General features: G+C 36.1%; 1 protein-coding gene across 1 annotated transcript; it reads left to right on the forward strand.

Annotated features, from left to right (window-relative positions):
* Positions 1–10,567: 10,567 nt before the first annotated feature.
* LOC133199131 (THAP domain-containing protein 2-like) lies at positions 10,568–12,352 on the forward strand. The gene is made up of 3 exons (XM_061335003.1): positions 10,568–10,769; positions 11,140–11,664; positions 11,985–12,352. Exons 1-3 carry the CDS (start codon positions 10,568–10,570, stop codon positions 12,350–12,352), a joined length of 1,095 nt encoding a protein of 364 aa, XP_061190987.1.
* The last annotated feature ends 3,345 nt before the right edge of the window (positions 12,353–15,697 follow it).

Below are 15,697 nucleotides of genomic sequence, written 5' to 3' on the forward strand. Positions count from 1 at the left end.
AGAGTCACGGACCCCCCTATAGGCGACCAAAACAGCCCAGGTATTGTCGTTTTGACTCAATTTGTTCGGAGTTTATGGGGGCTGACGAATATCATGCAGGGTTAGTGCCCAGTTATAGCTTTGAGTTACGATGCAATGTCTCTAATAAAATCAAAGTACAAATTTCCAGCGGGCATTACGTAAATTTAGCGAAATTGTCGCCTAATTTCTCAGACCCGGATGACGAAACGCAGTATCTATCATTTTAAGGGGGGCAGTCTGGCAATGGCCCCAAAGAACAAGGTCAAAACTATAACGGATATCCAAGTCTGGACAAATCTTTTCCTTGTATATTCGTCTATATATGTGACGGTACACCCAGAATGCGCCACTGCTTTATTTAAGTATATGCACACAATCCGTTTAGGTGCTAGTAGGTCATCGGGACATTGTTGGCGCGACTACGATATTCAGTTTCGTCTAAGAAAAAACCCCAATATTTCTTTTGCAAACGTAGACCAGGAATTAGGGTTAGGGTATAGGTACAAAACGAAGATGACGGAACTAGGTCATGATGGAATTAGGTCAAACAAAATGAAAGTGAAAGCGAAAGTCATGGTTAGAGTTAGAGTATAGGCAAAAAACGAATATGAACTATCTAGGTCATGAACTATCTAGGTCAAATGAAAGTGAAAGTCATGGATAGAAGTACTAGTAAAGGAAATAGTGGAATTTTCCGAAGCTCACAACTTTCTTATTTATCGTCCGATTAAGACGAACTTGGTGTCGTTGGAAAGCTAAGAAAACGGACAACATGACTGAGTCAGAGGCATTAAACCCAGGTGCCAGGAAAAGGGAGAAAAAGAGGCTTCTAATTTACATCAAATATTATGGTTAGAAATTGACAGATTGAGAATTTTTGACCATTTTCCACCTCCCATATCTGGAGAATGACATGCAATCGACACACTGCACTTATGTCCGTCATACACCCCGATAGTGACTCCTAGAAGCTGCAAAGAGTTAGCAGAAATACTTTCGCCCTCTAAAGATATTAATGACAGAACATGCGGAAAATGTACAAAAGTCTTAGAAAATTCGAAACAGGGGTCGGACGGGTTATGGTGGTCAGATCTCGACAACCTGAACGTTGCTGAGGAGGTCTCAGTGAGAACTTTTCAAGTGCCAAGAAAAGGGATTTGGCTGGGAATGAAGGCGAAATTCCGTTTTGCACCAAGTTCTTTTTCAGCTTATAACTGCAAAACGGTTGTGTAGAGCTCAAGGAATCCACATACCAAAGCTCAGCCTCATAGCTCCAAGGGCATGCAACCTATGGGCATTTGAAAAAATGTACTGTAAGGCCGGATGGACCGGAAGACGAGGTCGGCGGTAGTCGAAAATTTGGGACGAAGGGGGACTCCTCATCCCATGAAAGGTCAAGAAGATTTTGAAATCCTTATCTCAATCCTTCTTCCTGAATGACCAAAAACTGCTCAGAAGGGGTGGAAAATTGACGCCAAAATGAAAGGTCCGTATCTCTCTTAGTTTTCATGCGACTTTCAAACTCTTGGTGTTATTGCAAAGGTCTTGGCAAGTTCTGTCAACAATCCGAAGATGGTTATTAAAGGTTGAAGACGGAAAAAGTTGCGAGGGTTGAAAGATGTCCGTCTAAGCAGCGTGGGTACACCTATGCAATATTTGCTCCAGAAAGACTCGTGAAAAGTCGTCAATTGTTCTGACTATAATGGCTATGGATAGACGTTGTCAAGAGCTTTCTGACAAGCCCAAGAACTTGAAACTCCATAAAGAAATAAAGATCTTCTGCCGTTTGCAAGCATATTAAGAAAATCGCTTGTTATTCTACTTTTTGCTCGCTGAACTGACAAGTTCATGACATCATCGTGAAGAGCTCTTAAAGACCTTTCCAACGACACCAAGAACGTTGACATCTGAGCAGTCTGTCAAAAGATATGAGCAAAAAACAAAAAGTAAGTGTTGGCAGGGGTTAAAGTCAGGATTAGTGGGGGTTAGGTTTAGGGTTGGGGTTAGTGGGGGTTAGGGTTAATGGGGGTTAGGGTTAATTGGAGTTGTAGTCTAGGTGTAAAATGTAATTAATTTTACACTTTTTATAACTAAATCAAGACCAAGTCTCAAATGTAACTTAATAAGGTGTAAAATGTAACTTGATTGTGTAAATTGTAACTTAATCATTTCAAATGTAACGTAATTATTTTTAGTCACAATTTATCGATCTTTTTGATTTTATTGATTAGTTTAGCCCGAATTTACTCTGTTTTGAACTTCCTAACCACCTGTGTTTTAGCGTTATATCTTGATTTATAGCTGAGATCTGAACCTATTAGGTTACTTTTTACACATTTATTTAGACTATTTTTTCATGTTTTTAATTAAAGAAATTAAACTTTTTATTGAAAGTATATGTATAATTAAAATATTTTGGATAATATTATGCCTTAAAATACAAGCTTTCTCTTGAAATAAATCAAGCATATCTCATTATATATTAAGTTACATTTTCTAACCCTGGGGTTAGAACAATTTTTTTTTTATTTTTGCAGATAATTATGTTTTTAAGCTTTGAAACACTTTGTAATGATATAATTTGCCATTATAATGAAAAATAAAGCATATAAAGTCATACTTTGTTCAACTAATCCCATCTATTACGTTGTTATATAATGTACATGTATAATGTATATGAAATGACAGAATATTTGAAACCTGAAATAAAGAATATGTGCAGAATAAATAGAAAATAACGTTTCTAATTGAACTTACAAAAATATATCATGTTTCAAATTGTTTGCAACACTTGGTTTATCGAAAAATCAAGTCGCGACAAAACATGAATGACTGAAGTGATTTCGACATGTCGCGACTTCTCGATTGCCCTCTATTTTGTGGATTGCGCACAGAATTAAATTTTTTTTACTTTACATTTGTACGGTTGACTTAGACAAAGAAATAAAAATCCTTATTTAACTTTAATTCTTTGTATTTTTAAGAAATACAAGGAAAATGTAAAATGTAACTTAACATTTTGTGACCTTTATGTTCTGTTTCATTTGCTATAAAGTAGTAAATGGGTAGAATAAAGAAAATTTAACATGTTTCTAATTGTTTGCAATACTTGGATAGTCCATTAAGCATGTCGCAATGAAGGAAGAGTGCCTAAAGTGATTTCGACATGTCGCGACTTCTCGATTGTCCTCTTTTTTGTCGACTGTGCATAAAATTAATTATACCCCCGCTCCGAAGGAGAGGGGGGTATACTGTTTCATCCTTGTGTGTCTGTCTGTCTATCTGTCCGTCTGTGTGTCTGTCTGTCCGTAACAAATTTTGGTCGCAGTTTTCTCGGCAACTACTCATTGCAGAAGCTTGAAATTTTAGCACAATCTTTGTTTAGGCATGTCATATGGTGGGATTCATTTTTGTACGAATTCGATGTCAACTTCCTGTTTATCCGTGCGTCTGTCCGTACCATACATAACAAATTTTGGTCGTAGTTTTCTCAGCAACTACTCATTGCAGATGCTTGAAATTTTAACACACTCTTTGTTTAGGCATACCATATGGTGGGATTCATTTTTGTACGAATCCGATTTAAACTTCCTGTTTATCCGTGCGTCTGTCCGTACCATACATAACAAATTTTGGTCGTAGTTTTCTCGGCAACTACTCATCGCAGATGCTTGAAATTTTAGCACAATCTTGTTTAGGCATGCCATATAATGGGATTCATTTTGGTACAAATCCAATTTCAACTTCCTGTTTATCCCTGCATCTGTCTGTACCATACATAACAAATTTTGGTCGCAGTTTTCTCAGCAACTACTCATTGCAGGTGCTTGAAATCTTAACACAATGTTTGGTTAGGCATGCCATATGTTGGGATTCATTTTTTACTAATCCAATGTCAATTTCCTGATTATCACTGTGTTTGTCCATAACTGAACTTGTGTATTCACATCAGAGCGGGGGTATTATTAGTGAGCATTGGCTCGCAGACTTCTTGTTTATTTTGCTTTATATTTGTACGGTTAACTAAAAAGAAGAAATAACAACCTTTATTTTACTTTAATTCCCTGTATTTTTAAGAAATGTACGGAAAATGTATATACATAAAATCAATTGCAGCATTGCGGATATAATCGATCCCTGTGACCTTGAACTTTGACCATAACCTTTTACTATCAATCTTGTCTACTTTATGGCAATGAAAGTATTATAGAGTATTAACATTATACAAAATATAATAAAGTTAGATTTTACACCTTCTAACCCGGGGTTAGAAAGTGTAAAATGTAACTTAAACATGAATAAGCATGCACATGCGCTGTACAGGTTGTTTCTTACAATTTGGTTATTCAGCTCTCATTATACTGCAAAGAAGCAAAGGCTATGCTGTTTTCATTCATCATATTCTTTAAAAAAAAAAAGAAATAAAAATATTCCGGATTTTTCACATTTACTTGTTTCCTTTTTTCTGTTTTAGCTTTCTTTCATTTCCTTTGGATTCAAGAGGTAAACACGTGCTAGCAGACAGCATTGAAATTTACTTAAAAACATAGTTAATATGTATTTGGCAGTAAAAAAATTACGTGTATTTATGAAAACTACAGTCTTGGGTACTATAAGAAAGAGGTTTTATTCAGTTTTTCTGGTGAAATACATAAACCAGACTGATTTAAAATTTGAATTGTGCTTTGTGTGATGTGTGATTTGAATTGTATCGAATAGTGTGATTGGATAGTAATTAAATGCCTATAACTTTGGAGTTTATAAGAGAATCACTCTCAAACTTTGCATGTAGAAAGATATAGGTAAGTGCTATTAAAAAGTGTCATAAGGTAATGCCACGTATGCGCATGCGCATCATATATAGGGGATAATAGACAATTTTAAAATGTCAATTGCATCCATATTTTAGATCCCACAGATCCCAAATTTAGAATGTAAATACCTGCATACAATATGTTATTAATCACCTTGTAAAATGCCACCTTAGTGTGCGCATGCGCCAGTTATTTACAAATAAATTGAATTTCTAGAATGCTAATTGTATCCTTATTTTCCATCCTATTGATACCACATTTTGCATGCAGAAAGGTATAGGTAAGAGCTATTAAAAATTGTCAAAAGGTTATGCCAGGTGTGCGCATGCGCAACATATATAGAGGATAATAAGCAATTTCAAAATGTCAATTGCATCCTTATTTTAGATCCCACAAATCCCAAATTTAGGAAATATATACCTACATGTAATTTGTTATTAATCACCTAGTAAACTGTAGCCTTGGTGTGCGCATGCGCCAGTTATTTTTAAATAAATGGAGTTTCTAAAATGCTGTGTCCTTATTTTCTATCCAATTGATAACCAAATTTACAAAAGAAATGCATATGTGAAAAAAACATGTGACTTGTATAGGTAAACGGTACCTAGTTATGCGCATGCGTGAACTTTATACAGAAACAAAAGGATATATAATTGCCATTTGTAGCCTTATTAATTGCCCTAAATGAACTAAATTTTCAAGATACATGTATGCATATAAGAGTAGATTAATTTTATAAGTGAAAGGGGCAGCAGTTTGTGCGCATGCGCAGAGTATATGCTACAATCATTTTCTCTAAGAAATCTCCTTTAAATCATTGTAAGATCTTATTTTCATTGTAAAAGGAGTTTAAAAAGTAAAATTTGGAAAATGGCTGACTCTGAAGATGAGAAAATAAGCTTTTAACATAGATTGTTTAAGAATATCCAAACCTTGAATACAGGATAAATATCTAAAAATGATACAAATTAACAAATATATTTTGTAGGTTGTTTTAAACTCAGAGAGAGATCTTACAGAGGAAGAAAGTGACCTATTCTTTAAAAAGGTCCCATTTAACCCTGATTTTAAGGTATCGTTTTCTCCCAAATTTCTTTGTTTCTAGCATGTTTTGTTTAAGAGAAAAACACTTCAAGAAAAGATAATCTTTTATTAGTTACCGGAGAGTGACAGGTTTGAGGTCAATCCTCAAAACCCCAACCTAATGAGAATCAAGATGCGTCCCATGAAAGGAAGTTTTCCGCACGCCAGGAACTACCGCCCTAAAAGGAAAATTAAATTAAATAATAAACAAATGCTTGCATTATTTATGTTTATGTTACAGGTAGAAAATCATGAGGAGGAGGAGGAGTCTATGGAGGAAGACCGCGTTTTTGCGACGACATCATTGAAGAGATTGAAAGGGAGGATGATCCGGACTACAAACCAGATGAGGATGAGGATGATGATATCACGGAGGATATCATGGAAATTACGAAGTTGAAATATCTAACGATACCCCTAGTGAGGTGTGACGAGAAACAGGTAAGCCAAATGCTTTCTTATTCACTTCAATGATTGGATGGTTCTTGTTTTATTTCCTTTGTACCTTATCTTTTAATTTCATAGGGTGCCACTTCCTCTAGTCTAATCACCCAGAAGCGTGGAAATCAGGTATAAATTAAACAACAAATTATATCAATTCTCTTTAAAGAAAAAACAATAGTTTATTTTGTTTACATTCAATGTCATTTAAAACAATAGTTACCTTACAGGAAAAACAGATACCCTCCCCCAAAAATCCAATTACGTGCTCTGGAAAAGTCATAGAGAAATCTAAGGGTAAATATGCTAAATGCTTTGAATATTCTGTTGCCTGTACGGGTAACATAATATAACCAAATAAAAGATTTTTTTCCTCGACAGAGAAAGGAAGAAAGAACAAAGACCAAGAACTGTCTCAGGGAAACAATCCAGTGGGAAAAGGGCAAGGAAAGAGTGCACCGAGTGTGGGATCCACGTGGTCCATCTAGTGCGACATTTAGTGGCTTCCCACAACTACTCCAGACAAGGAGCAAAGATCAGCGTCAAAACAACCAAAAAGAAGTTAGCAATTTGAGATCCTTCATTTATCAATATCTATGGATTTTATTATTGGTTTCAAAACAAAATGTCAATACTCCTTGTATTTTATTTATATTTTAGACTTAAGCAGTGCCCAATACCTGGCTGTGGAGCAGTAGTAAAAAGGCTGGACAGCCATCTCGTTTATGCACACCAGCGGGAAAGGGGGAAGCCTTGCACCAGATAGTGGTTAATGCTAAGAAGCTGGAAAGTCGATGAGTATTTGCCAATGCATATTCTTTTCCTTGTTTTATAGAATGATAAAGTATGATACATTAATAAATGTCAACATATTATAGTGATCCAGAAAGTGAAAAGATAGATGAAGACCTCCAGGGAACAGAGCAGGAACACGGTGAATGGAAAAAAACCTAAGCTCTGTGCCAGCTACAATTTCTACTTATGTTTTTCTTGCCATAGTTTTAACAGAAATGTATTTGAATTTTTATGGAGAAAAGGCTTAAAGACTTTAAATACTGGCAAGTTAGTCTTGAGAAGAACCGACCGGAGAAGGTGGCAGAGCAACACTGTCAGCAACTCTTCACAATATGGAACATTTTAAATAATTGTACAAGTCTGGAAGCAATCACCGACGCAGCTTCAATCAGAGACAAATGGCTCCAGCCATCAAGAGATACCTTTGCCCCTGGAACCATTCGATCAGACATTGGTAAAGTTTTATATACTAATACTGGAACGAAAATATATTTAGAAATTATCTGACTTTGTTCGACAATTAACTCAGAATATTATTATTATTAGGATCGCTGAAGGACTTCCAAGAGTTTTTATCAGACATAGGGGAGCTTGACAATACAATCTGTTCCACACTGAATGAAAAGTTGAAGAGGTGGGCGAGGTCTCTCCAGGTGGACATTCAGAGACGGATGGTCCAGAATAGGGCAGAAGATGACGGTGCCTTTTTTGCTTATAATCACACAAACGTGTGGAGTTATTATTTATATACTAATGTATAAAATATATCATTCTTACAGAGGGAAGGATTGAGCCATCTGACATCAGGGCTTTCAAGCAATCTGAGATATATAAGGAGGCAGTTGCTCTGTTTGAAGACTTGGAAAAGGGAGACACGGAGATTGCCAGGAATTTCCTTATACTGAAGCTGCTCATTAGTAATGGTCAGAGGGTGGTCGCCATACTAAACATGAAGTTAAGACACGTTTTGAATGCAGAAAAGAAAGAGGATAGCCATGTGGCTGTTGTAAGTTTATTTCCATATGTTTAATTATTTAAATTGTTGATTTTTATTCCTAAAAGTTCTGGGTGATGTTTTCTTTTCCCATGTTTGTCCAGATCTCTGTGCACAAGACAGGTCACCTAGCCCCTGTAACAATGGTGTTTACCGAGGACATATTCCGGTACCTTGGGGTGTTCTGTAAGAAAATCAGGTCAACTCTTCCAAGATTCAGCTACGAGTTTGAGCTTGATACATCGCCACTATTCCTAACATACCCCTCCAAAACAAACATGCCCTCTAGCCTTAACACTTCCACTATCGACAAGGCAATTAAATCCATATGGAAAGCGGCCAAACAGTCTAAACAGATATCAGCTACGCAGATGAGAAAGGCAACTGCCACATCGGTAAAAAGACTTAGACACATAAATAAAATTAGATATAAAAATATAGATAAATAAATAGATAAATAGAAAGATATTATCTTTCATAGGTGAGATCCAGATATCCAGGTGCACGGGATCTGCTGGCCAACCAAATGAACCATAGGCCCTCGACCCAAGACAGCTATAAAGAAGGAGGATGCAGGAAAGATAGTCAAAGTCATCGAACATGTGACGAGGAATGTCAATGAGGAGGTCTACATTTAATGACTTCATTTTCACAATATTTGTTTATGATTTGAAGATATCCAGACAATTGAAGAAATTATAACTTGTTTAAAATACATTTTGTATTTCATTAGGTGATGATAATAGATGACAACAACGAAGAACCCGTCATCGAAGAAGTAGAAGAAGAAAGCAGACCTGATGTCCTTGCATTGGCATATTATTAAATATTTCCTTTCACAAGCTCAGTGCAATTGCTGTAAATATTAAATATTTTGAAAAATAATTTTATTTACACTAGAATGAAAAAGAAAGATTTCATGGGCATGGCAGACGGCTGTTTACGCCAAAGGAGGGAGAGGAAATTAAAAGATTATGCAGAGGCCTGATTGACAGTGAGAAGCATTTTTTTCTGTCTAAGTTACTACAATTTCCTTTTCCAAAGTCTCTGAAAAGAACTTTGATTGAAAAAGAAAATATCAATTATAATTCCTTTTCTTTTATTTCTTATGTAGACTACTCCGAAACAATCACAAACAAGGCTTGTATTGAAATCCTCAATACCACCCCAGAGGGCATGAACATCATTGAAAGAATCCAGAAAATCCATCCGAACGACTACAGAAAAAGGACTGGGGACGGGGTTAGAACGGAAAGAAGAAATATTAAGAAGTAAGCAGATAGTTCATTGTCTTGGTTATTTTTTTTTTTCATTTTTAGTCTTCTTTAAATGCATCGAACCTCAATAAAAACTCAGCATAAAATGCATATTCTTTTTATTTATTTCAGATAGTGGCAGTTGTTGAAGAACAAAAAAATTTCGATACGTGTTATAATATATTGAAGAAATTTATTAAAAATTCTTACTCATTCTTTCAAGTTTTATTTTTGCCAAAAAAATTACAAAGTTTCGTCAAAAAAGATATGTACAAATACAGCAAACATTGAATAAGAGAAGGACCACATTGACATTAGCAAAAGCAATTGGAACAACAGAGGAGCTGTCACAATTATAATTGTAAACACTGTTCATTAAATTATTAAGTTACAAGTAACACTTTCTGACCCTGTGGTAGTCAGTATTTAAATAATATGTTAATAGCCTAAGGATTAAGTATTTCGCCCACCTTTTTCACGTCTTCGTCCTTCCACTGTCTGCAAAACTATGCGCTTACCCTATCCAAAGTCAGCGCGTGCTCAAGTGTTGACCTAAGCATTTCACACCTGTAGCGGATGGCATCCTATATACAAAGCCAGGAAATGCTCTATAATGACGTAAGATTTTAACACCTTCAGAGGACCACGCTATACACAGCTTTACGAAAGCTTTATGGGATGAATAAATTAAAAAGAAAAAAAATAGCCAAAAAGGGCATGTATTTTGCCTTGGGGTTAGAAAGTGTAAAATGGAACTTAATCATTTTCTGAATTTAAAGTGCTATCTGAATTGAAAAAGTTTTAGTATGTGAGAACTTAAAGTATATCAAATTTCTAATTGTTCGCAATACCTGGATAGTTGAAAAATGATGTCGCAACCTCACAAGAATGACTTTAGTGATTTCGACATGTCGCGACACCTGATATGTCCTTTTTTTGTCGATTACGTATAAAATAAATGTTTTTTTGCTTTATAGACCTTATTACGCGCCTTTAACTTTTAAAAAAATCCTTCCCATAATTCCGTTCGCGTATGCATGCGAGTGGCAAGGCCACGCTAATCTTATTATAGTAGTTTACCTGTGTATGCGCCATTTTGATTGTTTACATGTATGACGTGTCATCAATATCGTGGTTGGGTTCTCTAGTTTAAAATCTTCACGATGCCTGCCCATTGCTGTGCGTATGCATGCAAAAACAGACAGATTCCAGGCGTAGATCTCAAGTTTTTTAGAATACCTAGGGACCCTCACCTGAGAGCAAAGTGGGTGTCAGCCATCAAGAGAGACGACTGGGAGCCCACCGAACATTCAAAGATCTGCTCCACCGAACATTCAAGGATCTGCTCCAAACATTTTATAAACGGTAAATAAAACTTTTTAATATATTAATGTATTTTTTTGATAATTATAATCCTTAAAACAAGTGGTATGAGTGATAAAAATTAAAGTGTGTTTAGATTAAATTGGCGACCGAATTTCCTTATAAATCGAATTAAAGACCGAATTTCTTAAGTATTTTTATCAAAGACAGTATAAACAATAAGAAATCGAATATGGATAATTTTTAAAGTCCATCCATGATACGTATTATATATTCCATAAAGTCAATATTTCGGTGATTAATGTACCTATAATTTAAAATCAGTGAATGTGCATTTTTTTAAACTGTTAAAACATAATTTCACACAAAACTTATTGTACAGTAATTAATACAGTAAATATTTTGGTTATAGGCCAGCCTTCAAGGGATCCCACAAATCCAGATTTTGTTCCAACAGTCTTTTCTCACCGAGCTGTTCCTGAAAGCATTCTGCAAGAAAAAGTTCAACGTCACCAGAGGCTTCTTGAAAGAAAAGAGAATATTGCTAAAAACGAATCCGCCAAAGTTCTACTCTCCTTGAGCCAGGAAGAACCATTATGTGTCACGACAGGAACCTCCACGCAAACACCAGTGCAGTCTGTCTGCGAGATGGCCGTACAAACTGAAATTTCACTGCCAGTCATGACAGGTCTGATTATGACAAACCAGTACCTGAAGAGTGTGTGCAACAAGAATGCTGAAACTTGTGCCGAGTTGAAACAAGAGCAGGAACTGTTACAGCGCAAGTGTGAAGAACACGTCAAAGACATTGAAACGTTAAAGGCCTCATTACAAAGACTGGAAGAAGAAAACAAATTTCTGAGAGATAATGTTGAGGAGAAGACACTTAGTTTCCAGAATCTGAAAGGGGATGATCGACGCACCAAGTTCTACATTGGTTTCCCTAAGTTGAATTTTTAAGTGCAGTGTTGAGTGTAACATCTACAAAAGTGGAGAGGAGAAGGACAAAGTTACCAAAAGAAGATGAACTGTTGCTGACCCTAGTGAAACTTAGGAGGAATCTTTCAATGACTGACTTGGCCTACAGATTTAATATCAGCCAGTCCTGAGTAACAAACATATTCCATGCATGGCTGGATGTCCTTTAAACTTCATCAGGAGGACTTGTGAAGTGGCCTGAAACTGACGAATGCCAGTAACCAGAAGTGTTTCAAAATGAAGTCTTTAGAAAAGTAAAATGTGTAATTGACTGCACAGAGATTTTTATTGAACGACCATCCAACCTCAAAGCCAGAGCTCAAACATATTCGAACTACAAAAGACACAACACAATCAAGATCTTAGTAGGAATAAGTCCATCTGGCTGTGTGAAATTTCTCTCAACCTGTTGGGGAGGCCGAGTGAGTGACCGACAGATACCTTGTGATTCTGGACTTTTGGACAAGTTAGTGCCTGGTAATTTTGTGTTAGCAGACAGAGGTTTCAATATGTCGGAGGATTTTGCCATTAGAGGTGCCAAGTTGATTGTACCTGCCTTCAGCAAAGGCAAGAAGCAGTTATCAAGGGAAGGGGTGGATAAGTCCCGAATGATGTCTCGTGCAGTCTCGTGCAAGAATTCACATTGAAAGGGTCATTGGAAGATTAAAGGACTTTGAAATTATCAAAGGAACATTGCCCATCAATCTGGTGAAGAGGAAATTGGATTCAGGTATTACCTCCGGTGACAAACTAGTGCGTGTTGTGACAGTCATTATCAACAACAAATGACCTATCTTATGAGTTGCTTTGTGATTTGTGAGGTTCAGAACAAAATCTATGATGAACTTATAACAATGTATAAGATTTTTTTATGCAATGTACTGGATCAGTTTTGTGCCTTTTGAAATACATACATTGTTTGTGTTATCACTTGACAAGGAATTGTGCAAAGCAGTTAAAAAAAAGTTTTCATTGTTGTTTAACAAGCTATGAATAATAACTGAAGTTGTGAAATAAAATTACTTTTAAGTCTGAATATTGCCCATATATTCATAATACATGTATGTGAAATGAATTATTTATTAAATGAATAAATGGAGAACTAATCAATGTGACTTTCTAATCTTCCGAAAGAGAAATATTGGTCTGAAAGTTGCTATAAGATATCATCATCTTGGTACTCCATGCCTCAGGATCATGAAGCAGTCCTAGACTTATTTCAGTCATTCATAAACTGATTTATTTTTAATATTCCATGATAAATGACTTTCCTTTGAAAGCATATATTTAACCACAAACTTAAAGGGGAGACAATTTTTAATAGTTTAATTTTATTTTTTCTATTATAAAACTTTAAGTACTACAACTTTCAAATTTAAGTGAAAGTTCTAAAACTGCTTCAGGATAAAGAATTGAAAAATTGATCCATCATTCTGGATTGACAAGTTAATAAACAGAGCTGGATATTTGTTCTGTTACCACACTTAAACGGATCTGGGCCTTTCCCATGTTACCAGTCTGATGAAGTTGTCTCAAGTAAAAATTCACTCCATTTCTCTTTCTCATTGTAAGCTAAAAATCTCCAGATGGCATGCTGAAGTTTTCATTGCTTAAATCATAAATCTTAATTACCTCAATGATGTGAATGGAGGATAAGGTCATAACCTCAACAGAGTAACTGTTTATATTTTTCAGTGAATTGTAAAATTTTCATTTGACATATACATAACACTTTACAGGAATGAAGACCATAAACGGAGAAAAGAATTAATTATAATTTTCGATGAAATATATCATTAAATTTTAAATAAGTTTGATTTTTTTTTAAATTTTAACCCTGTATCTTTAGCCAGGTGTCAGTTTATTGTCTTCAGGGCAGCAACCTGTCTCAAAAGGGTCAAATGAGCCTTAAACACTCTCTAAAAAGAAAACCCATTTTACTGTGTAACAGACTTTAATACTGAACTACAAAGAACAAAGATTTAAAGTATAAATGCATGTTTTTTTTTATCACAAAAAGTCCTGAAACTAAAATACATTTAGTCAATAATACTGATATTTCCAGGAACAAACATCACACTCTGCACCAATGCAAATGTCTACTTTTGTAGTGAAAGCACAACACTCGAAGAACACTTCTGGTTAAAAAAATCACTTCTTTGATCTTTTTGCTGCTGGCATCTTTCTACATGTGAGACAGGACCAGGTTCCCTGTGGAACTTGCTTCAGTCCAACACACTTAAAGTGATACCACTCAACTTTGCAATGTCCAGACTCGCACGCAATCATGTCATCATAGTCCTCTGCTTTACCACATACACAAACAAGGTCAACTGTGATGTTATTTTGATCACGGTCTTTCAGACATCTTGTCATAAAATCAGGAAGAACGACATTCAGGAAAAACACATTTAATTTCTGCAACATTTCCTCTATAAATGGCTGGTCTCGGAGAACTCTTTCAATGTGAAGTCCTTTGGGTGTCCAACACACAAAGTCGCAGTGCCCAGCCTCACAAATAGCAATTTCTCCCTGGACTTGATAATAATATTTTGATGATCTAATCAAGGAATTTGTGCACAGTTTGACATCTTTAAATGATACACTACCACATGAGTGAGATTTTAAATAAATTCCCTTGTCTTTCACTTCACATGGACTCGTATGGACATGCTTGTAAGGACACTTAACTTCCACAAGTCCTTTATCACAACATGGACACTCGGTAATACCATCTGGGGTTGCTCCTAGTGTTTGGTATGCAGGGTTGATCACGAGACCACTTTGTCGAACAACAAATCCTGGATTGTGCTTCTGCATCAAGTTCTGGTATTCCCGAAGTGCAATTTCCTCTTTTGTTTTTCCCCATTTCACGGCAGCTATTTGAACATTTGGTAAATAATCAATTGTCCGGCGTATTACTGTTGCACTAGGTGTCTGTGGACTGGTGTGGCATATTTCATAAAAGTTGGAGGCTGTCAGTCGTCCAGCCCTGTGAGTGTGCCATTGCGTACATAAGGATTGCTTACGAGTCAGCTTCTCCAGGTTGGTGGCTTCCTCTAAGGTGACATGAATTTCCTCTAAAACGTCAGGGCATCTTGAAGAAAGTTCTGTTTTAGAAAGGCTGCAGTATTCGGATCTGTATTATATCCGACAAAAATAATTTTAGTAATTTTTCATTCTACACATTCCTTAGATAAAAATATACAATAATTAGCTTATTTGAAAGAGGGCCGATTTTTAAAGGAACTGAACCTTGTTCTTTAATACCAACATCTAAGATCCTATGCCCAGTGCAATCACTTAAAGCATTTATGAGAGTTAGACCACAGCAACTTAACTCCTTCTTTTGCCATGCCGATGGGACCCCAGTTACAAGATATCAGGTCATGGCACTATTCTCTCTGTTTATCGCCAATTAAGGGTTAGATACCAAAGCGTACAAGACAGAGTCCTTTCGTATAGGGGCAGCTACAGAAGCTTGGGTTCAAGGCAAAGGGGAGGATCAAATTGCAAAGGGGGGCAGGTGGAAATTAGCGTAACCTGTTTTGTTGGGGTGTTAGTATTTATAACAGGGCACACTTAATCATTTTCTAGTCCTTAATAACTAATCTTGCATGTCATTGTAGATCACAATGCAGTTATGAGTGCAGCCGTGGTCATAACCGCCAACAAACCATTACAAGAGGCCCAAGGGCCTTAACGGTCACCTGAGTACAATACAGCAATTTAGAGGATCCATTAACTAACAAATGAAGCTTTGCTGCCCAATAGCAAGAAAAATAGTATGATTAGCATCAACAAAATGATTGGTCTAGTACCTATCTGCCCCCCCCCCTTCCCCCCATTCCAAAGCAGACTATTAACAAAATCTCTATTATTTAACCCAATATTACTCCTTCTCACAATGGCCTCTCTTGGCCGTTGAAGAACATTTAAAAAGATAAGTTATTTTTGTCTCATTTTAATTCATCTATTATTTCCAAGTCATT

This window comes from Saccostrea echinata, unplaced genomic scaffold (assembly GCF_033153115.1).
Source record: "Saccostrea echinata isolate AGI-Se365-2 ecotype Australia unplaced genomic scaffold, CSIRO_AGI_Sech_v1 ptg000033l, whole genome shotgun sequence".
Taxonomy (NCBI): Eukaryota; Metazoa; Mollusca; class Bivalvia; order Ostreida; family Ostreidae; genus Saccostrea; species Saccostrea echinata.